The 23,267-nt window shown below is 52.5% G+C and overlaps 2 protein-coding genes across 2 annotated transcripts in view; one reads left to right on the top strand and one right to left on the bottom strand.

The window, feature by feature from the left end:
• The window catches only part of LOC119113433 (U1 small nuclear ribonucleoprotein 70 kDa-like), a 137,091-nt gene extending 125,930 nt beyond the window's left edge, over positions 1-11,161 (top strand). The window contains exons 3-6 of the mRNA XM_037237746.1: positions 4,695-4,846; positions 5,402-5,859; positions 9,491-9,632; positions 11,157-11,161. Of these exons, the coding sequence (XP_037093641.1) occupies positions 4,695-4,846; positions 5,402-5,859; positions 9,491-9,632; positions 11,157-11,161 (757 nt within the window). The remainder of the gene's footprint in view (positions 1-4,694; positions 4,847-5,401; positions 5,860-9,490; positions 9,633-11,156) is intronic.
• A 4,043-nt stretch (positions 11,162-15,204) lies between these two features.
• Positions 15,205-23,267, bottom strand: part of LOC119113432 (patched domain-containing protein 3) — a 10,260-nt gene continuing 2,197 nt past the window's right edge. The window contains exons 2-8 of the mRNA XM_037237745.1: positions 21,460-21,475; positions 20,490-20,636; positions 19,712-19,878; positions 18,870-19,082; positions 16,454-16,666; positions 15,535-16,158; positions 15,205-15,348 (exon numbers count right to left, since the gene is read on the bottom strand). Coding sequence (XP_037093640.1) covers positions 15,205-15,348; positions 15,535-16,158; positions 16,454-16,666; positions 18,870-19,082; positions 19,712-19,878; positions 20,490-20,636; positions 21,460-21,475 — 1,524 coding nt within the window. The remainder of the gene's footprint in view (positions 15,349-15,534; positions 16,159-16,453; positions 16,667-18,869; positions 19,083-19,711; positions 19,879-20,489; positions 20,637-21,459; positions 21,476-23,267) is intronic.

Raw genomic sequence — 23,267 nt, 5'->3', positions numbered from 1 at the left:
CACAGGCTCCAACTGCTCGATGTCACCGTCTTCGGTCCGATGAGGACAAGCTTCAACAAGCAGGTAGACAGCTGGATGCTTCAAAACGCGGGTAAGTTCATCAAGCTTCTGAACATGGGGGAGCTCATTGGGCAGGCGCTGATCCGTTCGGTCATCCCAGTCAACATCTTGTCCGGCTTTCGAAAGACAGAAATCTGGCCACTGGACACCGAAGTCTTCACCAAGGATGACTTCCTTCCCGCAGACGTGGCCGGCAGACCAGCTCCCTCAGCGACTGCAGGAGCGCCCGGGGTGGCTGAAGACGACATACACGAGGCGGACACACACAGGAAGCGGACACACACGATGCAAAGACACATGCAGCGGGCGCACACGAAGATGACACACACGAAGCGGAAACGCACGAAGAGGACCACGTCGAGAGTCCGGAGCCTCCATCCCTGTCAAGGAGGCCGACTGATCCGGTTGACCTGCAGCTGAAAAGGCCACCATTTGCAAGCAACAAACCGGATGCAGTTTCTGGGCCGTCACGAGCTCCAGCTGAGGTCCAAGGAGGTGACCCACTCAGCCCAGTATCTCCCGCAGTCCGCCTTGTCTCACCGCAGGAGTTTCGAGGATATCCGAAAAAGAGTTATTTTTATCCCAATTTCTTCCTTAAATCGATAAAGCAGCAATGACAAAGTGACATTAAGCAGTCCCCAGATCGCCCATATGATCCTTAAGGAAACATTGTTCATTACTGAAATGTCTTATATTTTCGTGATTATGATTTTCCTCTCATTTTCGCCTTTCCTTTGGTTGTTACTTATGTTGTAGTTCCGTCAAAATACAGTTTTTTTAATGGACAATTTTGTATCCCAAAGGATCCTCCATTGAGTCATGTTGTCCAATGCCTATGCATATGTTCCATAACCGTATCCATACACTTCCTGGTCCTCCACCTTTTAACGCAGGACTCAAAGTGGAGCTGAGTCGTCGAGGGCGGACAAAAGGAAAGACCATAATAGCTAAGAGTACACCAGAGCTGGAAAGAAAAAAGAGGAAGAGGAGAAGAAGACCCGAAAGTCGCAAGCCAGACACGAGCGTGTGTCAAAGCGACTATTCGATGCCAAGAGCAACACCGCTAACACGAAAGGTAAGAAGAGAAAGCTGGGAGGTGCAAAGGACTTGCCAAAGGCTGACGATAAAGCGTCGTGTCTGTACTGTGGGATGCAGTACGGGCTCAGCCGTGAATCGTGGCTCCAGTGTACGACATGCAAAAAGTGGGCGTGCTTGCCGTGTACCGACGCAACAACCTGGCAGGCACAGTTTGTATGTGACGTCTGCCGAGACTGATAATCCGCTTATCCGCTATGATCCGATATGATTCGCTGTGTCGCGGGTATCGCACTGGCTGTACTGATTTAACGTGCTTGGTACGATGTGTAGGAAGTTTTGTGACCGTGTACGTTGTTAAATGGGTACCTAAGATAGGTGCTGATATTGTTAGTCATGCGATCCGCTGTGTTGCCATTAACGCATTGACTGCAGATTCAACGTGAGTAGTACAATGTTCAGGAAGTTTTGTGACAGTTGCTTTGCCTGTTTTGTGCTTAGACTGCCGAGACTGTGAGTCATACGATCCGCTGTGCTACAAGTATCGAATTGCCTGTGCTGATACGTGATTATGCGATGTGTAGGAAGCTTTCGACCGTTGTCGTTGCCTAGTATGTGCCTAGACTGCCAAGGTTGATGGTCATGCGATCCGCTGTGCCGTAAGTAGCGCATTGGCTGTGATGATTTAACGTGATTATGACGACTGCAGGTTGTGTAGCGGTGTCGTCTGGCTGTTGTGTAGACAGCCGGCATTACTACTAGCCGGATCTTATGTTAGAAATACCTTCCCTTTGTTGGGGCTCTTCTGGCAAAAACAGAATGTTTTTTTGGAGGTGGAAAACATATCCTGAATTCACGTTCTAAAATGCTGTGTCTCAGTTTTAACACGAGATAAATGAATCTGATATGCTACCATTTTCAGCGGAAGGAAACGTTGCCACGACCACTGACAAGCTCTTGAACGCAAGTAGATGGCAATGCAGTGCACTCATTTTACCAGTTGCAAGTTAATTATAGACATGTAGCCAAGTAGAAATGTTGTCCCAATGCTCCTTAGTATGTCCCAATTCATATTCACGTTTGTCCCGATTCTCCTGCGTGTGTCCCGATTCTCCTGTAAATGAAGGTCTTTGTTTTTGCTCCACGCGTGTCGTATCCTACCACAAAGTGAAACTTACTTAAAAGTATGATGCAAATAAATATCCAATTTATTCATTAGTATGGTGCAATGTTACCTAGCTTTCATGCTTTTTCTGCAAAGACTCATCCAAGTTGAAGTTGCAAAAGTGTCCCAATTCTCCTGCCTCTCCCCTACTTCCTTCCGAGCAAGGGGCCTCATGAGTAGAACATCAGGGATACCTTACCGATTCCGGTCAAGGGCTGAAGGGCCATTCCGTCCCATCGCAAAGTGTCTTCTGGCTATCATTCTGGTGGCACGGGGCGGGATCTCCTGGTCGATCCGGAGGTCATTAGAAGGATATCTCATATCACATTGTTCCCATCCCTGACACGGGAGGCCTTCTGACCCGCGCAGTTAGCCCCGGATCAGCACAAGAACCTTCATTGACGCAGCAACATCCCTGATCACCGCATGTAGTCCAATAGTTGTCACATAGACTCCAGTTCCGTATTTTTCTGTGTTCTTCAGAGATATTGGGTTCTCCCTGACTGTAGATTGTGGATGAAATGAGGTTCCTAATTTGTATTAGCATGACTAACCTATGTTCGTCTTAAAATGCCAAAGATCCTGTCAGGGCTGATAACTAATAAGAAAACTAAGCAATATGGTGTTGAACATGCGTGCTCGCAGGTCATAGCAATGACAGCCTCAACGCCCGGCGTTGCAGTCTCCAGGCCGTGCGGCGTCGGGCTTGTGTCTGTAACACAAAGCAATGGCCTATGAGCAAACGAAAAGATGGCGCATCTTAAGAGAGATGGCTGGTGAACTAGGTAAATCGGCATGCATGTTTAATGTAGTGCAAAAGTAAGTCAAATGCAACCTTAATCTAAAAAGTGGGGGGGGGGGGCAGTTAACATTGCTGGCCCCCCATCTTGAAAAGTGGGGGGGGGCATGGCCGCCTGCCCCCCCCCCATTCCTACGCTCATGGTTTTGAGATAAAGTTGGATTGATATTTCAGCAACATGCCCTTATCGAAACAATAGCAGAAGTGACTTCTGACTCGAGGATAAAGGCATGTTACCGAAATATCAACCCAACTTTATCTTTATTCTCCTGATTTTTCTCCGAGGAATAAGGCTAATACCACTGTCTTACCCATGCGAATGATGTTCCTCGCCAATGCACTGAGCAGGTTACGAGACTAAATCTAAAAGTAATTGATACCGCGGCGGCATTTACTGCGCAATTAGATTCGCGTCGTGACGAGAGTACCGCGCATGCGAACAAAGCGGCTGCAGGCGCAGCTCGTGGCCACTCCCAGCACCAACTGCAATATGCGCGCGGGGTTACTGACATCTGGGCGGCGGGGTGCGGCCCACTTTCCTCGACAATCAGTTCGGCGGGGCGCCCTGCAGCGGGTGGAGTTGCGGAGCTCGGCGCCAAATCGGCCGTCTGCTGGGAGGGGGGGGGGGGGGGGCGGATCTGGCCGCGGCAGGGCAGGGGCGGAGTTAGGCGATGGCCCTGGGCAGGCGCGCTCGAGTCAACAGAGCGGGTGACACGTGAGAGGTTCTCCCTCGTCGAGGTGTGGCGGATGTGGTGGTGAATGTTTTTGAATGGCGGCATATTGTTGAATGACACCGGACGTCCGCCTTGGTGGCACATGCTACTATTGGTCATACATCTGCAGAATGACGTTGGGCCTTTTAACTACAACAGGTGGCATGCAAAATATGTGGATGATCACGGGCCTCACCACAGAAAGTACGGGGGACTCATCCCTTTCCCTTCCTCAAATTCCCAGGCATCCCGTATTACCCGCACTCATCACGTTGCGTGAAAAGAAGCGCTCCAAAAACCAGGATACCCCTCCGAATTTGGACACGCGGCGAAGCCAATGGCCATGGCCAGTTCCAGACATTAATCACTGAGTTTCATCACCGAACATGCCGAGAAACATGGTTCACGTGACGCCAGGCGTCCAGCGCCTCTAGTTCAAAAAGCTCAGCGATAGGACAGCCTAAGCAGGTGAACAATGTACCACCCGATAGATAAGGTCTTCGCCATACCCCACTCCACACATAAAATATCATGTGCGCACCAGAATCCCCCGCTGGGCGAGTAGACACAGACAGGTGATTGGTGGCGGAAGAGCAAAACCGGTTTAAACCGGCACGAGCCGAGAGCTGGCTATGCGCAGCCCGTGTGTCTTGTTGCAATCGCCCCAGCCGCGCCTCATGAATAAAGCAGCGCTCGGTATCCGCTATCCGCTCTTGCAAGCGCGACTTTCGCTAGCGGGTTCTGGGTCGGACGGGCCGCGCCGGCGCGCTCCGCCCCATCGTGTGATATGGCAGTCACCAGGAAGCGCCCCGCAGGTGCAGGGGCGAGAGAACTGCAGAGTGAGACCGCGTCCCGCGACGCTGGCGCAGGCTCGGCGCACGCTGACCCGCTCTGCGACCGACCGGAACTGACCGAGGATCAGGGTCAGAGGGCCGGACACCGGTGAGAAGACCAGGGATCGAGGGCCGGACACCGGTGAGAAGACCAGGGATCAAGAGCCGGACATCGATAAGAAGACCAGGGACCGAGAGCCGGACACCGGTGAGAAGACCAAGGACCGAGGGCCGGACACCGGTAAGAAGACCAGGGACCGAAGGCCGGACACCGGTGATAAGACCATGGACTGAGGGCCGGAGGCTGGTAAGAAGACCAGGGACCGAGGGCCAGACACCTGTGATAAGAACAGGGACCGACGGCCAGACACCGGTGAGAAGACCGGGGACCGAGGGCCAGACACCGGTGATAAGACCAGGGACTGAGAGCCGGACACCGGTGAGAAGACCAGGGACCGAGAGCCGGACACCGGTGAGAAGACCAGGGGCCGAGGACCGAACACCGGTGAGAAGACCAAGGGCCGAGGGCCGGACACCGGTGAGAAAACCAGGGACTGAGGGCCGGACACCGGTGAGAAGACCAGCTACTGAAGGCCGTAGGCTGGTGAGAAAACCCGGGACCGACGGCCGGACACCGGCAAGAAGACCAGGGACCGAGAGCCGGACACCGGTGATAAGACCAGGGACCGAGGACCGGACACCGGAAAGAAGACCAGAGGCCGAGGACCGAACACCGGTGAGAAAAACAGGGTCCGAGGGTCGGACACCGGTCAGGAGAACAGGGACCGAGGGCCAGACACTGGTGAGAAGACCAGGGATCAAGAGCCGGACACGGGTCAGAAGATCAGGGACCGAGAGCCGGACACCGGTGAGAAGACCAGGGACCGGGAGCCGGACACCGGTGAGAAGACCAGGGACCGAGAGCCGGACACCAGTCAGAAGAACAGGGACCGAGAGCCGGACACCGGTGAGAAGACCAGGGACCGAGAGCCGGACACCGGTGAGAAGACCAGGGACCGAGAGCCGGACACCAGTCAGAAGAACAGGGACCGAGAGCCGGACACCGGTCAGAAGAACAGGGACCGAGAGCTGGACACCGGTGAGGAGACCAGGGACCGAGAGCCGGACACCAGTCAGAAGAACAGGGACCGAGGGCCAGACACCGGTGAGGAGACCAGGGACCGAGAGCTGGACACCGGTCGGTGGAGCAGCGTCCCGAGAACAAACCAGAGCGCGTGGGGCGGACCAATGCCGGTCAGTGTCTCTGGCGAGGAGGACTGGCTTCCCGCGCCGACGACCGGGCCGAGAGCGCGGCGCTGTCGCGCTTGAACGACGATCCCTCTCAAGGCCCAGAACCGACGCCTGGTGCTGAACAAGAGTGCGGTGAGCTTCAGGTCCAGTTGGCGATTGAAACGCCCTAAGCGGCAGCTCTGACTCTGACCCCGCTGCTTGCTGACGGCACGTGCTGAGGGCACCATGACCTACGGTGCGTGCTGCGTCGCTGTGTTCGTGCTTGTGGTAAGTACGCTGCGCCAAGTCCTATGCGTAAGCCGCCGGACTCACTTCATGGAACAGATTTGGTGCTCAGCGTCCCGCCGCCTGTACTGGTTTCCCTCGTCTGCACAGCGCTAACAGTGGAATGCGTCGCCTACTCCGGTGCCGCACAAAAAGCTCGGTCTGACGAGGCTGGCCGACGCGTTCTCTGACTGATCCATCTTTTTGCGAGAACCGTAGATAGAAAATGCGGGATGGAAGGACACGGTATTGTCACTACATCACAAACTTTAAGTGAAGTCAGCTTTTTGTTCACATGCTACCACGGAAAGAACCTCGAAGGTCCTTCGCTGGCTGGTTGGCTGACAAGCTGGCTGGCTGACTGGTTTGTTGATTGATTGATTGATTGGTTGATTGGTTGGCTGGCTGGTCAATGGGGTTAATTGGTTGACAAAGGGTTCCAGTGCCGTGGTTGTCCCCTACAAACCCTGACCGGCAATGTGTTAACTTATACACATTCAGTGTTTTTACACGGCCGATTCTAATGCATTTGTTTTACTGCAATGCTCGAACTTAGTTCATGAAACATTTCCAGTGAGTTAAAACGCAACAGCACTGAAACACAAACAATGGGAAAGTCAAAATACATGTAATGCTTGGAGGCCGAAAATACATGTTTGATGTTAATGCAACGATCAGGTGTATGTTACGGTGTATGATCAGGTGTATGCTACGTTCTGGTGACGCCTTTTTGCGCAACCTGCTTAACATACGCATTTTGTGATAGCATATTGACTCATCTACCGACGTTGCCGAGACAGTCAGATGTACAAATTTAGGAAGTTTTGCATTTGGTCTTCGATGCGTAAAACCAGTTTCTCTGGCCTTTTTAATGATTACACGTCTAGCGTGGGGCCAGAAACGCCGGGCTCACCAGAACAAACCGTGGGGATAAACATTAAATATCCTGGTGTAAGCAATTTTGACCTAATTTTGCCGTCAGTGCCAAAAACTGTGCCTTCAAGCAGCGACTATTTGAAATAAAAACGTTCAAAATCATGTCAACACGCATACCGTCCACAAACAAGCGTTCGGACTTCTTTTACATCATTTTTCTTGTCACCAGCGCGGTCTGTCCAGCGACACATTGACAACAATTGTAAACCGGGTTGATCATTTCCAGAGCGTGGTGACGTCATCATCCCCGGACCAATCGCAGTCGCTTCGTCGCTCCGGACAGCGACCGTCAGCTGATCATCGCCAAAGTCGCGCCGTGCGGCTGCCGAGCAGAGAAGATATTGCCATATTCACGGTAAGCTGTGGTATCGACGGTTCCGAGCAGAAGTCTGGAGTGACGTTCAGGACTACTAGGTTTTGCAACGAAGCTCCGCGTTCCGTGAGCATGACGTGCCAAAGACATGCGAATGAATCGTACTGGCTGTGCGTGCGTGCGGATTGGCACAGAGCTGTGCGAAACAGGTAGATTTTTGACCCGTTCGTCGGTTACTATCACAAGCAGGCACTTGCCACATTGCGGTATTGCGTATTTCTTGAAGGGAATGCTCCACATTTGAAGGTTTTGAGGCAGGCAGCAGGTATGATCAAAACACCTCACCTGTTAATGTCGATATGCTTCGGAGTGCAGAAGTCTGCTCTAGACAACATAATTTCCCTATCTGTTAAACATACTCCTCGATACGTCATCGTTTGATCATGTCATGAAACGCTTATCTGACGTCAGAATCGCTGGCAATCTGGCCGTGTACAAATTGCCACGGTAGCGAATGGGCTCACTCAATTGTGGTACTTCTACGCGCCAAAAGATGGCGTTGGTGGTCTATGCGCGTATATTCACGATTTGATCGCTATGGGCGTGAGCTTTGGCCATTCTCGCGCTTTTCTTGCACATGTGTTCGCAATTTTAAATTTTTACTTGCATTTGCATTCTCGGCTACGGCACTATTTTTGAGTTATTCGATTCCCAGTCTCATGTCCGTAATAACTCGAAAGATCGCCTGCATGATGTACCAGAGAACGCAGTTCATCATGGATCTTGCCTTTATTATGTTCAGCTGCTTAAAAGCCAAATTCTGCCTGTAGATGCGGCGATTCGTGCCGACATACCCCAAACATGAATGAATCAATGGTGGTGTTTTTCTTGAACACAATGCAGCCATTAAAGGGAGTGCTCCACATTAGTATGGTGTTTTGAACTGAAGTAGCCATCTTGAAGATCATTTGGTGCAGCTCACACCCCTGAACGCCTAAACCCTTCCAGTTTCTGATGTACATGCCCGCGAAGATGTACAGAATAATACGGAGAGGCTATTTCCAGGCCACCCAGGCATGAATGACGCCGTAATGGCGTAATTTGTATCCTGCTATTTCACTATCCGTGCGGCAATTAATGCCAAGAAAGATATCATTAAGTCGTTTATATCTGAAGTTTGTGGGCACAAATTCTAGACATAACGGCCACCCATTGGCTCTCAGTCAATGCTCTGCAAGATACGAGGACGAAATCAAACCATGACGAATGAGGGAACATATTTACTCCACGGAGAACTTGTGTTGTTTAGAGCGGTCTTCATTCCCGATGCCTTCTTCAGCATTTTCAAACTTGAAGCATTTCCTTTAAAGCAGGACTCATGTGGCGTCTCTATGACGCTATGCATCTCTGCATACCTTCGAAACTGAGGAACGAAACGAGAAGATTTGAAGTCTTCAAAGTGGATGACTGTGAGCTGCGGGGAATGAATGGCCTTGAAAATGGTTATCTCAGTTCAAACCCCATACAAATGGTAAACAGCCCGTTTAAGTGTCATAGGTCATGAACTTCACCCACGCTCAATGGATTGTTGCATCTTTTTGGCTACAAAATTAGCACACCTTTCTACTCACCAGGGTTGTATTTTCTCATCCAGTTTCGGGAAGCGCTTCAGATCCTAGCAATAACTTGGATTCCAGTCCGTTACCCAGACTTTGAGAAGAAAGCTGATCAACTCCGGAGACGGTCCGTGGAACCGTTTTGTAGGCGTATTTTCGGGTCAAGATTCCACATTTCTCACTGTCCAACCCATTCCAACCTACTGTGCGCACTACGCCCCTGTTACTTTCTATATCATCTATATCTTAGGTACACCTAACTGCGATTGTAAAGACAATTGTCTCAAAATTCGTACCTATCGTTTTAAATACTTCATTTAAAGGCTTAGAGCGCGCCATTCACTGACTTGTTGCGCAACATCCAATGGCTTTTTTCGCGCCATTCACTGGCTTGTTACACGCCATTTGTCCGCCTTATTCCTAGTTCGCCACTGTCAGCCCAGGCCTGGCGAGGTGTCGCAGATACCCACCGCTTCCTGAGAGCGCGGCTTGCCACGTGTTTCAGAGACCAATCTTGCCACGTGCGCTGCGCTCCAATCCCCGGGGCACGCCGTGCGTGCTGGGCCTGGTCTGCGCCAGCACCGTGTGCGTCAACCACCGCTGCGTCGACTGCAAGAGAGACTCGGACTGCGTGGGCGACTTCTTCTGTAGTTATCCGGGCCGCCGCTGTGTGCCGCTAGTGTCGCTGGGCGGTGCCTGTCACCGCCACGGCATGTGTTACACTGGCCTCTGCATGAATTACGTGTGCGTGCAGTGCGAGGAAGATCATAACTGCCTGCCATATGGCCAGTATTGCTCGCCAGTCGGGCTCTGTGAGGATTACTACGTTCCTGAGTACGGAGGGTATCTTGACTATGAGTCGGGTTATCAGGCACATGGTTACTATGACTACGAGGGCGGCTTGATTTACAACTAACGGTGTCGTGTCCTCTGCCGTGCGAATTTCACCATCCCCTGATATGGGACTTCCGTTTTAAGCCCTCACTGGCTCCTGACCAATGGCGGCGGTGAAAATGTTATTACGCCGTGAAATATGTGCAGAAGTGGTGTTTAATGGTACCAGCGTGGGAGGATGTGCGCTCGTAATTGAATGCGAATCAGTCTAGCCTCCAGCTTAGATAGTACGCAGGGTGCTGCAGCGTCGGTTGGTCGTTGTCCACTGATGGATGTTCTGTTGAGTGTGTAAACGCGCTGCTGTCTTCATTTATTCTGGATGCGAGTGTCAGGAGAAATACACGATTGTTATGTGCGCTCCACGAAGTCAGGATTCTTATTGCAGAAGTACTTGTGCCAAAGGTAAAGCATTGCAAGTTAGGGTGAGAGCTACCGAATTTGTTAAACTTACCTGCAAAATACGTCACTTCTCAAAGTGGGATGAGGAGGGGGGGGGAGCTGAAGCCCCAACTGAACAGGAAACTACCCTCCTGTATTACGCAATGTTTCGCACAACTTTAGCTCTTCCATTTATGCATCAACGGGCTCAGGCAAGTTAACATGTGTATTTTGAAAAGTACCCAAGTATCGTTGTTCAATGCTCGTCTTGCCATCCAAAAATCTTTCTTGCAGTCACATTACTGGGGTCTTAATAACAACGGATACCGCCTTGGGTGCAGATAACGAATTGAAGTACATTTGACCTAACGCAGGCATTCTGATCTTGTCGATATACGACTCAAGTCCTGACGACTTTAATGTTCAACTTTTCAGTATCCTGTGGCAATCATTGGTCAGCGTGTTCCACATTTTGTTCAGTGCGCTATCAATGTCACGCCTCCTTCAGGCTTCCGCTCTCTCAGAACATCCGATGTCCATATAGCTGCTCAGCCCTGCATTCCGAAGGCGGGTGGTGGTTGACAGGCATCACCTGTGAACGGCGCCGTCGCATCCGGTGACCTCGATCGGAGCAAGGTCAGTGACCTGCAGCCTCATCCGGAGTTTGCCTGGTGTAAGCTCATAGCTGAGGTTGGTAATCTAAGATGGTAAAGAGCCTGGTTGGCGGTGTCTTTTGCGGGCACCTCTTCCGCGGCGCTGTCACTTCAGCCTCAGACCGGACGCTCAGCGGTCGTGGTCGTCTCCGCCGATTGGCTTCCGCATAAGGTTTGTGCGTGATGTGCAACCGTGCTAATGGCCTGTGTCTGTTATGCGACGGTCTGGGGCATCCCCTCCGTCAGGCTGAGAGCCAGAGGTGTGAGTTTCAAAGTCACAGGGGTGTCACTTTGGGGGGGGGGGCTGAGCCGATAATGTTGATCGAGCGTACCCAACAACCTGATGCCTCACCGGACCTGTCCCCGGAGATCTCTCGGAAATATGGATAACACCCCGCCGCAGCACCACAAAGCCATCTCCATTCCACGAGGACGGGACAGGCAACCACGCTGACGAAAGTGTGGTCCGATGTAGGAAGGCCGTGAATCCCCCTTTTTATTGTTTTTAAGGACTCAGCCATGAGTCAGACCGGCCATGGGAGCCAATAAGGCGTGAAACCGACTGCACGGTGCGGGCAGATGGCAGGTCGTCTGACACGTCCACGAGCCACTGGTCGGCCTTAGCCTGCCCGGCCCTTGCCACGCGGTAATCCTCTTGGCACTGGACAGTGCCATAAATCATGCAAATAGCACCGGATGCCATTTGCTGCCGCGGGTTCCAAGAGGCACGGAGCGATGAACGACCACACAGGCCCCAACCCGTGTCCACTGCAATTGGCATCCGCTTTCAATTGTTGCAATTGTTGCAGTTTTCGAAGCGTACTGGTCAAAAACATTGGAAGCGTAAGTCATTTCAAGCTTTTTAGATTTCCCCGACTGGAATGGCCTGGCCTGAACAGGCTCAAAGCGAGGCAATTTACAAATGATGTTATTTCTGAACTATCACACCAACGTTGCATTTGCAAATACCTTTTCTTGATGAACTGTCATGAAAGTCAAGCCTTTTAATGCACTAATAGAGCCAATCCGCACAGGCTTTATTCCATTTAAGTGCCAACTGCCCTAAAATATGTCAAAATCCATGTGTATTCAGATGTTTTCCAGTTTCTTTTCACTGGCCATATCCATTTGGCTCATGTTGGGTCCCCCTTTAAGTGTCCAATAAACGTCTCAAACACAGATAAACAAGTGCAGCTCTAAATACGCTACTAAAGCACTTGCGAACCAACGGAGTAGCCAACGGGTCAAAAGTCACCAGCGCCATTTCAGCACACTGTAACTTATCACTCTTGGTAAACTCAAAACAAAATCATGCAGCATACGTTTTGATGGATAAGTATAGTTATAATGATGTGATATATGATGATCAGATAAGTGGCTTATTCAACATCAAGGCTGCTTCTAACTTAAACGGGCACTCATGAGAAAGGGGGAAGGGGGTGGGGGGTGGGAGCGCCGGACTATGACGCAGCGGATCCAAAACTCTTCCTTTACAATGTCGACATTCTAGCCCTTCCTGACAAAGCACGTATGGGGGCCATTGGCAGCGCAATCAGATTACGATTCGCCCTTATCGGAATGTCATCAAAGACTTACTATTTCCCTATGCAGAAGGGAGTAAAATCTTTTCGCCGTATCCCGGCGAACAATGGCACCGCCCCCCCCCCCCCCCCACAGGGAACGCGCCAACGCCAAAAGCCAGTGTTAGTGCCTTTAAACTACTTCTTACAGCGGCGAGTTGTGCATGCTACCAATGCATTGACCTTTGCCGGATTTGGGAAAGATATCCTCATGGTGTTCCACAAGAATACGCTAATGGGAGTGAGAGTGATTATCGCGCCTTGAGCAATTGCAGCCGACTACTCCCATCCTGCTGGATGCATATGTGTTTTAACATTTAAAAGCATTGTCGCCGGCTAACACTGCACGATTGTGAGATGTGCCACTGCTAGACTTCCCGGCGGGTGGCTGCCTAGTTCAGCTGGGCAATTACTTGATTACGACAAGCTCATGCCACGCGTACGCGTTGTGGAGCTTAGACGATATCAGGGTCAGAAACTCGTATATGAAAGGTGTATTAACGGTTTACTACAACGCACAAGGCACACGCGTCGTTCCATTTCGCTAGTGCTCTTCTGAACGAAACGGACTAACTATGAGGTAAAATACAAAGCTTAAATGTTCTTCAGAAACGACATGAATGAAAGCACCGCGACATCAGGACAAGCCGACCTCCTCTGGGACTGGTGAGGGCCCGGACCTGGGCCCTAGGACCCGACAGCTCCGAACACGCGAACATCACATCAGCCGCCGGAAATCCTAAAAAGTCACCAGCACCCTGTTGCCACCCTGTTGCCACCCGATAACGCATCCACGTGTCGTTCACGCAACCCTGAGCCCTTCATTCGGGCTCCTCGCATCCCTTTCGTCGTGGAGACGCTTCGTGCATGCGGAATCGTGGCCTCAGCATGGCATACGCGTTGGCAGGTAGCTGGTTCTGTTCTGTCGGCCTTGGCCAGCTACCCATGGCTCCTCGGCGCTGGCTACATCCCGCCATTGCACATTCTCAGCAGCTGCCACGGTGAGGAGTTTGGCAGTGCGCAGCCTTCATGTAAAACGAACAGCATTCTACAAGCTCACGCAACCGTGACAGAATACCCAAAACTCAACAGGTGCAAGCAGCTACAACAAGCAAGACTCGCGGGAGTCCACAGGACAGCTACACAAGACAGCTACAACAGACAGACACTCCACAGACACTGGAAGACACTGGACACTCCACAGACACACAGACAGACAGACACGCAGACACAGACAGACAGACACACAGACACAGACAGACAGACACACAGACACTGGACACTCCACAGACACACAGACCACAGACACAGACAGACACCACAGACACAGACACAGACACTCCACAGACACAGACAGACACTCCACAAGACAGCTACAACAACAGCTACAAGGCAATTCAGACTCGCTGCTGAGCCCTAACCGAACGCTGATTATCACGACATTACGAACTATCTCTTGAGCCATCAACTCCAAGAAAACAAGCTTGCGCATAAGTTCGTGCAAGTTGCAGTGGCGTACAAGCTAAACAAAATGAATGCGATGGTTTTGAAATATGCAGCCCATGCTCACACATCAGTCGCTTTAATTTAAAAAGACTAGTATACGCATGGCGGCATCAAAACGACGGAATGCTAACACTGGAAGACCAGGCCGCAATGGCTGTCGGAGCCGGCATGATCGTGCTGCTCACCATGCTCACTTCACTGAACTTATGTTTGCATTGACCTCATGCCACCGACTACCGGAGACAGTACGCAAGGTCCATCTTTCCACTACGAATTCGCTCACAACTGAAGTGTGGTCCCGCGGGAGAGCACCACGTCGCTGCCGAATGTCTTTGGTGTTCAACGGGATAAGGCAGCAACACGAGCATCACACACTGATGCCAGTAGATGATGAAACGATGGCGATGAACGCACACGGCATGGCCGTAGCTGGACATGTCGACGGGGGATGCAGCCTCGGGTGAACGCTCCCCGTTCTTCCGCGCAGGCGGCGTGGGAGTGGACAAGCCTCGGACGACGGCCCTTCGCAGAAGCCTCAGCCGACCTGGTATATCGTCACTCCCGCGTCACCCATGCCGCGTCGGAATTTCTCCGGAGCTCAATCCGTGTCTCCTGTTGGGCTTAGCCTGCGAGCCGGAGCCAGACCCAGTCCATTGCTGATTCCGGACAGGAGTCCAGGGAGCCGGACTCGGCCGTTCGCCAGCAGCTGGACGGCGCGGGTCTGAGCCGGGGGGGGGGGGGCTTCCGAGGCCCGTCCGGAGTCCAGCTAAGGCCCGTTCGGAGTCCTGTCAAGACCCGACCGGAGTCCCACCAAGACCCGTCCGGACTCCAGCCAAGCCCGACCGGAATCCAGCAGAGACCCGTCCGGAGTCCAGCCCCCGCCCGGGCGTCCAAAGTTGCACACCGCGCTTTGCTCACGGCCAAAGTCGAGACCCGTCCAAAGTGCTGGGTCGGCGTTCCGTCCGTGTCCGGAGCCCAGCCTTGGCGTTCCGTCCGTGTCCGGAGCCCAGCCTCGGCGTTCCGTCCGTGTCCGGAGCCCAGCCTCGGCGTTCCGTCCGTGTCCGGAGCCCAGCCTCGGCGTTCCGTCCGTGTCCGGAGCCCAGCCTCGACGTTCCATCCGTGTCCGGAGCCCAGCCTCGGCGTTCCGTCCGTGTCCGGAGCTCAGCCTTGGCGTTCCGTCCGTGTCCGGAGCCAAGGACTGGCGCTCACTAGGCGCCCGTCCTGGTGCTGTCACTGTCCGCCAGCTCGGCGGTGGACGTACCACTAGCGGTCTGCTCGACCCCAGACTCGCTGCTCACTGCTTCACTGTCACTGCTGTAGCCCTCGTTGCTGTACACACCGAGCGCGCCCGGCTCGTGTGGCGAGCGCGCGCGGCGCGCCAGACGAGCGCGCGGGATGCACGCGCTGCCGGCGCTGCTCGTGTCGTCACCGGAGCCGCCCAGACCGAGGGTCCGCGCCAGCAGCTCGGCCTGGGTCACGCCGCAGGCCGGAGGCGACGGCGGCGGGACGGCGGCCGGGTCGGCCGCGGTCGGCGTGACCGCGACGGCCAGCGGAGGGTTTGGACACTTGTCGCTGCCGGTGGCGAGCAGCGACGGCGGGCCGAGGTAGGTCGGTGGGTCGGCGGAGCTGGCGCTCTCGGCCGAGTCACGCTCCCGTTTGCGGAAGCCGCAGAGGGTGCTGCCCGGCCCGCACAGTGAGAGCATCACGGGCAGCAGGAACAGGCCGTGCATCAGGCCGAACGTGATCACGAGGAAGGTGGTCTTGAAAAAGACCTCAAAGATGTAGGAAGGCGCTAGACAGAGCGTGCTCACGCCGGCTATTGTGGAGAGGCCCCCTAGTAGAATCGGCAGTCCCAGGGCGTACAGACTCTCCTCCACTCTCTTGTCGGCTGACTTGCCGCGCGCTGACATGTATGCGTAACTGATGTGCGCGGAGAAATCCACCGAGAAGCCAATGCACATGATGAGATTGATCATGGAGATGCTGTCCAGATTCACGCCCCACAACGACATGTAGCCGATGACGCCGATCTCGATGCTGAGGATGCTGAATGCCACCCACAGCGAGCAGATCGGGTTGGGGATGAAGATGAGCGAGATGATGCACATGATGATGGCAGCAATGCCTGTGGACTGTATGGTGATGCTTCTTACGTAGGTGTACTGAGAACAAATACAGAAACGCAGTGGTCAGCTGGCGTGCTGAAGCATGGTGCTTCATTACTGACACGTAGGGGATGGAAGAACTGGACATAAAATTGACTAACAAGCCATGCTCTATGCAAAAGTACCACGACAGCCGCACAGGGACATGTGGGAACAGATGATGACTCACGCTAGTGCCAGGAACTGTCGACATTCGCAGGTCATTTGTGAACAAACGTCCCAAAATTTCCGTTTAAAACGTAGCCGCATCTTTCGTGCCAGCATTGTTTATCCTGCTCCACCGAAACCTCACCTGATCAAAGAAGATGAAACGAGGATCGAAGACTTCGGCTTCGAGCGGAGACTGGTCACAGATAGTCCGGAGCTCCTCCATCATCAGGCTGCTCTCCGTCTCGCCTTGGACATCCTTGATCTGGATGATGAAGCGGGAGGCAACGATGTGCCGGCCCGTCTCGTCAAACGCCACGTCCAGCTGGGGCGTGCCCCCTGGCCCGCTCAGCATCACCTACGAAGGAGAGCGGCAGCGTCAGCAGGGGCGGGTACAGGAGTGGCAATCGGGGGGGGGGGCAGCAGGGGCGATTGCAGGAGGAGAGATATTGATTGGACACCGGGTCGGTAGGCGGAATGTGGGTAGTGGAGAATCAGGTGAGTGACACGATTGGAAAAGGTGGGCAGAGGCGGTCCCAGGGGATGCCTTAGTGGAGGGAAGGGGTCAAACGGGGACAGACTCGGACAACGACTACTTTCGTCAGCGGAAGTGGACGCGGTAGCGGCGCAGGCAGTCAGTCCCCATGAACTCTTTTCGGTGGGTTGCTCGTGCAACGGTTGACTGCAGACGTAGCTCACCATCCCAAAATATTCAAGCAATCGTGAATCACCAGACTTACGTGTCCTTTCAGTTACACATATTCCGTGACTGTGACCAACTCATCGGCGTGCACTAAAGCATTGAAGGGAATCATGTGTTATGAATCGCAGTGCCTCCAATCAGCGGCGATTTGATGTAAGGAGGTTGCTAGCTGATCACCTGCTGAGGCCATAGTTACCTTCATATCCAACATATTTTACTCGCAGTTTTTTAACACGTGCCAGAGCAGCCGGCTGAATGCAATGCGCCCGGGTGGGGGTCAGTTTGACGTCAGCCTGATATCTACAAAATCAAAAGAGTTAGACACACCAAATTCACAGAGCAGGTAGGACTATACATGAGTTTACTTGTGTCAGCTTCTCAGGTCCCTAGATCATGACCTTTAGGTCAAATAAGGCCACACAATGTCGAACCCCAAATCGGTGTCCGAAGTGCCTCAGATCTTCTCATGCAACCATCTTTTAACTAAATACCTCTTCTAAGCAAAAGGTCACTGGTATCCATCTCTGGTCAGTGATTTTACTACACCTTCAGATAGTCACGGTGATCAAAAACATATGCCATTGTTTTAATTTTTTAGTTAAATATGAGTCAATAGCTATGCTAGGCGGTATGATCCTAAAAGAACATAAAAATAATCAGGGTAATTCTAGGTCAGTGACTTCCTCTGACTTTAATGAAGTCAATATATGATGTCTATTGACGCCCCTATGATCAATACATTGAAAGGATTGCAAAAACTACTCCATAAAGAAAATTCATCAGTTTTCCAAAACCTGTTAAAAAACTTTTTTGCCCGAGAAACAAAAACCAGGTTGGCCTGACTTTGGCCTGTCGGTAGGTCAAAGTAGAAAAGGAAGGTACCTTGTACCTTGTAAGGCAACCTTGCAAGGTAGGTAAGTTAACTTTACAAGGTACATCCATACTTTACCAAAAGATTGAATATCCAATTGCCTATAGGTGTACAAAGCTCGGCGCGACTTTGCATCTTCGATTTAATTTGTTCTGGAAAAAACTTTAAGGGTCAAATTGGCGCCCCTACCCGAGTGCGTGCTAATTCAAAAATTAAAACTATCACTTAGGTTTCTGCTCAACGTGACCTTTCCCCAAAATAATGTCACTTGCTTGAAGTGAAGAACAGTGACCTTTTCCTTAGTGGCGGTATCTATGCACAAAATACCCCCCTGGGTTACATGGACAGGTCTGAGACACTTCAGACGTCGCTCTGAAGTTTGACTTTGCTTGACCTTACTCAATCTTAAGGTCATAAGGTATGGATCTCAAAAGTGAATTTGGTGTGTGAAGCTCTCACATTTTTGAGATATCAGGGCGGGGCAAAACTGACCCCCATGGTGCGGGTTGCACCCAACCGCCAACTGGTGCTACCCCCCCCCCCCCCCCTCCCTATGGCATCCTTTTGACTAACCTCCTAAACTAATAATTCGTAACAGTTCGAAACCGCAGGTAGGCGTACGGGTTTAGTGGCAGAGCAAACTATTACCTACCAAACAATCGCCTCGGATTGATTTCCCATTACGATCCAATAACCTGATGCTATTCTGCTTAAATTCAAAATTCATGCGCATCCCCTGTCTACAGCATTCTGCTTTAATCCGTTATCATGATTGCACCCACTTCCTACAGAATTGGCTGCGGGTGGAGCGCGCTGATCAGATATGGTGTGAAAAGTCACTGAAGTGAGCGTTGTTCACAGGGGACAGGTTTAATACGCGTTTAGTTGAATAAAAGCTGTTATGGGGGCATCCATCTCATCTCAATCGCTCTTCATTTGCTTAGCCTCTGCGCCAATGAGTCACCAACCCACGCCTCGGCCACCCACCCTCTTGAGGCTTTCCGTCCACTTCTCGTATGTAGAGAGGTCCACCTCCAGCACGTCGCCACCCCACTCCAGCGTCCCCGTCCAGTCACGCAGCCACGAGTCCGTGTAGAACTTGTCGGCCACGAAGCGGCTCGACTCCAGTTTCTGCAGCAGCGTCTCCACCTCCTGCTGCACCTTCGGGTCCGAGTAGTTGAGCCGGCCTTCCACGATGACCTGCGCCCGAGGGAAAGCGTGAGTTGCTGCGGGGATAACGCGCTGGGTTGTGGTCTGCGAGAGCCGGGTTCGACACCCTCCGCTGGAGAATGCCACTGGCCTCAGCTCTACTAGGGACGTTGAGCGTTACAACCCTCGCAGTTACAGGCGTAGAGGAACAAGCACAGCACTTGTGGTAGCAGAGTCAAAGACTGCCAGTGACTGCGCTCTCCAACTCAGCAACAACTGCTCTCTCCAACTCAGCAACAACTGCTCTCTCCAACTGCAACTGCAACTGCTCTCTCCAACTCGCCGTGACGTTTGCCACCGTCCTGGGAAAGAGCTTCTTGATGCATTTAACCTGTTTATTTCAGACCTTCGGCCCCCTCCCCCAGCTAAAACTGGATGCCGTGTGTTCACTAATTTATTCACTGGTTTCTTTAGGCTTTGCTTTTGTAGGTGGCAATCAGCTGCACGTGCCACATGTATGCAGTCATCGTATGCCGACGGCTGAAGGCACCAAAAACACGCATTGTTTCACCTTCATACGACCTTTCAGCAGCGTTTGCCCAGACCGACTCCTCTCTCTAGTTCCTCGCCATAGTCCCGAGCAGCATGTCCACCGTGTGTCGTGCTCGGCTCCGACTCGCCTGTATTCGGTACGGGAAGTCGCTGAAGTATTTGGCGGACGTCTGGAAGTACTGCACGCTGTAGGAGTCGGGGCCGGCCAGCCGCTGCTTCTCCAGGCCCTCCTGCACGTGGAGGCAGCCGTAGATGGCGCCGGCCAGGTACAGCAGGAACGAGACGATCACCAGCGCTGCGGAGATCGGGGAGAGTCATACAGCGACTGAGTACAGCACAGACAGAGACGAGGCTGTTTTGATGACTATCTTAGCGATAGATGTGATGACGGAAATTAAGGTGGTGATGATGTGCTCTCGATGATGAAGCTGGTGATGTGATGATCGATAAATTTAGGCAGCAGATTAAACGCCGGTGGTAAAAGTGATAATGTTGGGGATTCGGTGATGATGGAGGTGATGCTTGAGACGGCGATGACGGCGGATGGTGGTGATGATGATGGTGATTATGGTGGTCTTCATAGTGGTGGTTTAAAATACAAGACATGCAGCGTACATCAAACGCTCAGCTGGCAAGATATAGACTAACGACATGAGCCTATCAATACGGCGATTAACAGACTGCACAGATCGTAGTCTGAAGGCAGATCTAACAGGACGATTAGGCCGGCGCAGGCGGGTAACGCGAGACGATAAGAAAGGCATGTGCACGAAGCCCATCGGTGTCTTTCACACCGTTTCTTAACCTGAAGGAAGGCGACGACTGTCAAGCAAAGCTAATCGCACCAGTGGGTCCTCCAACACTCGTCGCAGCGTCAGCTGCACAGACCAGACCAGAGTCACGCACCTTTCACCGTCGGCTTGTTGAGAGCCTTGGCCAGCGTGTTCTTGAAGAAGAGCATGGCGCCATGGTCAGGATTGTCGACCTCTCTCCACGGATCGGACCGTGACACACCTCCGGCGCAGAGGAGGCGGTACCAGCGCGGCTTGTCACCTGCGGCGGCGGGGCTCAGAGGTCACGCCACGCCACACCGCCTGCGGGCATGCAGACCGAAGAGGAACGACAAGGGTACCCAAGCGCGCAGCGTGATACGCGAGTGCTGTGCTCCGCGTTGCCGTTCTCATCACGTTCTGAGGTCACCCGCCTGAAGGGATGGCGCTCCACACACTCGGCTTCGTTTCCTAGCCACACCTGGTTCATTGAGCGGACTGGAAAGCGGACTCGCGCGGAATGCGGAACGAAATGTACTGGACTGCGTACTCGGCCAAGTATCGCGTGTGATAAAGACTTAGCCAATGAGAAGTGGCTTTCAAACATTCGCGTCGTGCCGCGTCCCGGAAGCGCGCTGCTCCGTAACACGGGTAACGTACCCAGCAGCCAACCGCGCGCAACGCTTCGTGGCGACTTCGGGACATTTCTTGCGGACAGGCACTACCCGTGCGCATGTGCTCTGCGCAGTTTGATTCAGCACGGGGAACACCGTGACACCGGGTTTGAAACGAGACCGCAACTCTCTGGTAACCTAACGTCAAAACCGTCCACTTGGAGGCACTGCAAAGCGCCAGCTCCGATAAGACCCATGTAAGGGATGACACTTAATCTGTCCGCATAGCGACAACGAACCAAAAAATAAACGTCAAATACCGTCGCCTCAGCCAGACAGCGAGGTTTTTTCATGCAACGCAGCTGACGAAATAACGGGTTTATTGGTGGCCCCGCCAGCAGCAGGAGTGTCCCGCAGCCGGAAGGTACCGACTTCAAATCAAGACTCCAGCATCGCGATTGGCATTCCTGTGGGGCTGCTGATCCACCGCACCTTGCGACGGCACGGCCTGGCACCCGAGCGCGTGGGCTTGATCAGCAGATGCTCGCGCGCAGCCCGCGCCCCGTCGGGTCAGGTCGCGCCGGATGGGAACTGGTTCCACGTGGGACGCTGCCTCCGATAGACTCACCCCGCCTCGGAGTGAGGCAGCAACCGGCCTCAAGGTGACCGAGTGGCAGGTTGCGTTGCTCGGCGTAACCCCGCGAACGCCAGGCACGCGCCGAAGAAGGTGAGGTGCCACAGGTAGGTTGAAGACCACCGACACCCCTGTAACGATGGCCAGGTGATGAGATGCGCGCACATGAGGGATGCTGGTAGCTAAGAAACGACTGCGTAGATGTGGCAGGGGAGCGTGAAGACACCGACGTTCCTGAAACGGCGGAGTGGGGCCGAACCAAGGGTATAGGTTATGAGTCCATTATGAGTCCTTGTGATGAGGAAAGCATGATATCGCATTCAGTATACCGGGAGGCACGTTTCTTGCGATATGGCGAGCAATCATTGGGGTTATTCTAAGAATTCCTACTCGACTTTTCTAGCAATGCTTCTGATCTAGCGATATATATATATATATATATATATATATATATATATATATATATATATATATATATAGCGATCTGGTGATGTTTTTAAAACCGTGTGGTACTTGGAACAAGGTGCTTTGAACCAGCGGCACTTCAAGCCAGCAATGCGCTCAACCAACAGTGCTGTGAACCAGCAGGACTTTGAGCTTTGTTCACTCTTGACAATGACACTACTAGCAATTCGAATATTCTCAACAGTATATGCCGATCATTGGTCGACATCTTCGCTATAACCTGCACCTCCTGAAGGGTCGGTTATCCTAGTGCGCGAACTCATAATGCCGAAACACCATCAGGTTCAAGGCCGTTTCCTTGCTCCTATCAAACGAAGAGCATTCGTAGATTTTCTAACACCGTCCAAGTCGCTGAGTAGTATTGGCACGCCATAGCACATTTGTGGAGTGCTGTAAATTGCACCTCATGACAATCCAAAACATGATCGTAGAACTTTTGTTCATATAGATAAGACAGCACTAGTATCCTCATTGCTCGAGAAAAGAACAGAAGAATGGAGACATAGGTGCCTTTATATTTGTTTCCCTTTGTTTGGTTTTTGATTTCTGTTGTTGTTCCGATGTGGGCATATTGCCGGAATATCAAAACAATCTATATCTTCAATTCTCGCCGGTTTTTCTCCGAGGGATGAGGCTATTACGGCTGTCTTATCTATATGAAGTGAGGCTCCTCACAAATGCACTTAACAACTTACATAACATTTGTTTACCTCTGCTCAAAGACGTCCAGTGGTGTTCCAAAACATGAGCTGGCCTAAAAAGGCTCGGAGATATGCTGCTGGTCGCGGAGCCTCCGATGCACCGGGTAATGAGCATAGCTACAGCATGCCTATCACGACACACAGCCAACCAAGGTTTGCAAGAGCGGCGACCTCCAGCGCCTTATGCAGTCGAGCCCCGTGCACCCACAGACCGTCACCAAGGCATCACACCGTCCATACACCACACACACACACACACACAACACACACACACACACACACACACCACAAACACACACACACACACACACACACACACACACACACCCACGCACACGCACGCACACGCAACACACACACACACACGCACACGCACACGCACCGCACACGCACACGCACACGCACACGCACACGCACACGCACACGCACACACAACACACACACACACACACACACACACACACACACACCACCCCACACACACACACACCACACCACAC

The sequence above is a fragment of the Pollicipes pollicipes genome, unplaced genomic scaffold (assembly GCF_011947565.3).
Source record: "Pollicipes pollicipes isolate AB1234 unplaced genomic scaffold, Ppol_2.1 Scaffold_7262;HRSCAF=8765_pilon_pilon_pilon, whole genome shotgun sequence".
NCBI classification, from domain to species: domain Eukaryota; kingdom Metazoa; phylum Arthropoda; class Thecostraca; order Pollicipedomorpha; family Pollicipedidae; genus Pollicipes; species Pollicipes pollicipes.
This window is presented reverse-complemented; position numbering and strand designations above follow the sequence as displayed.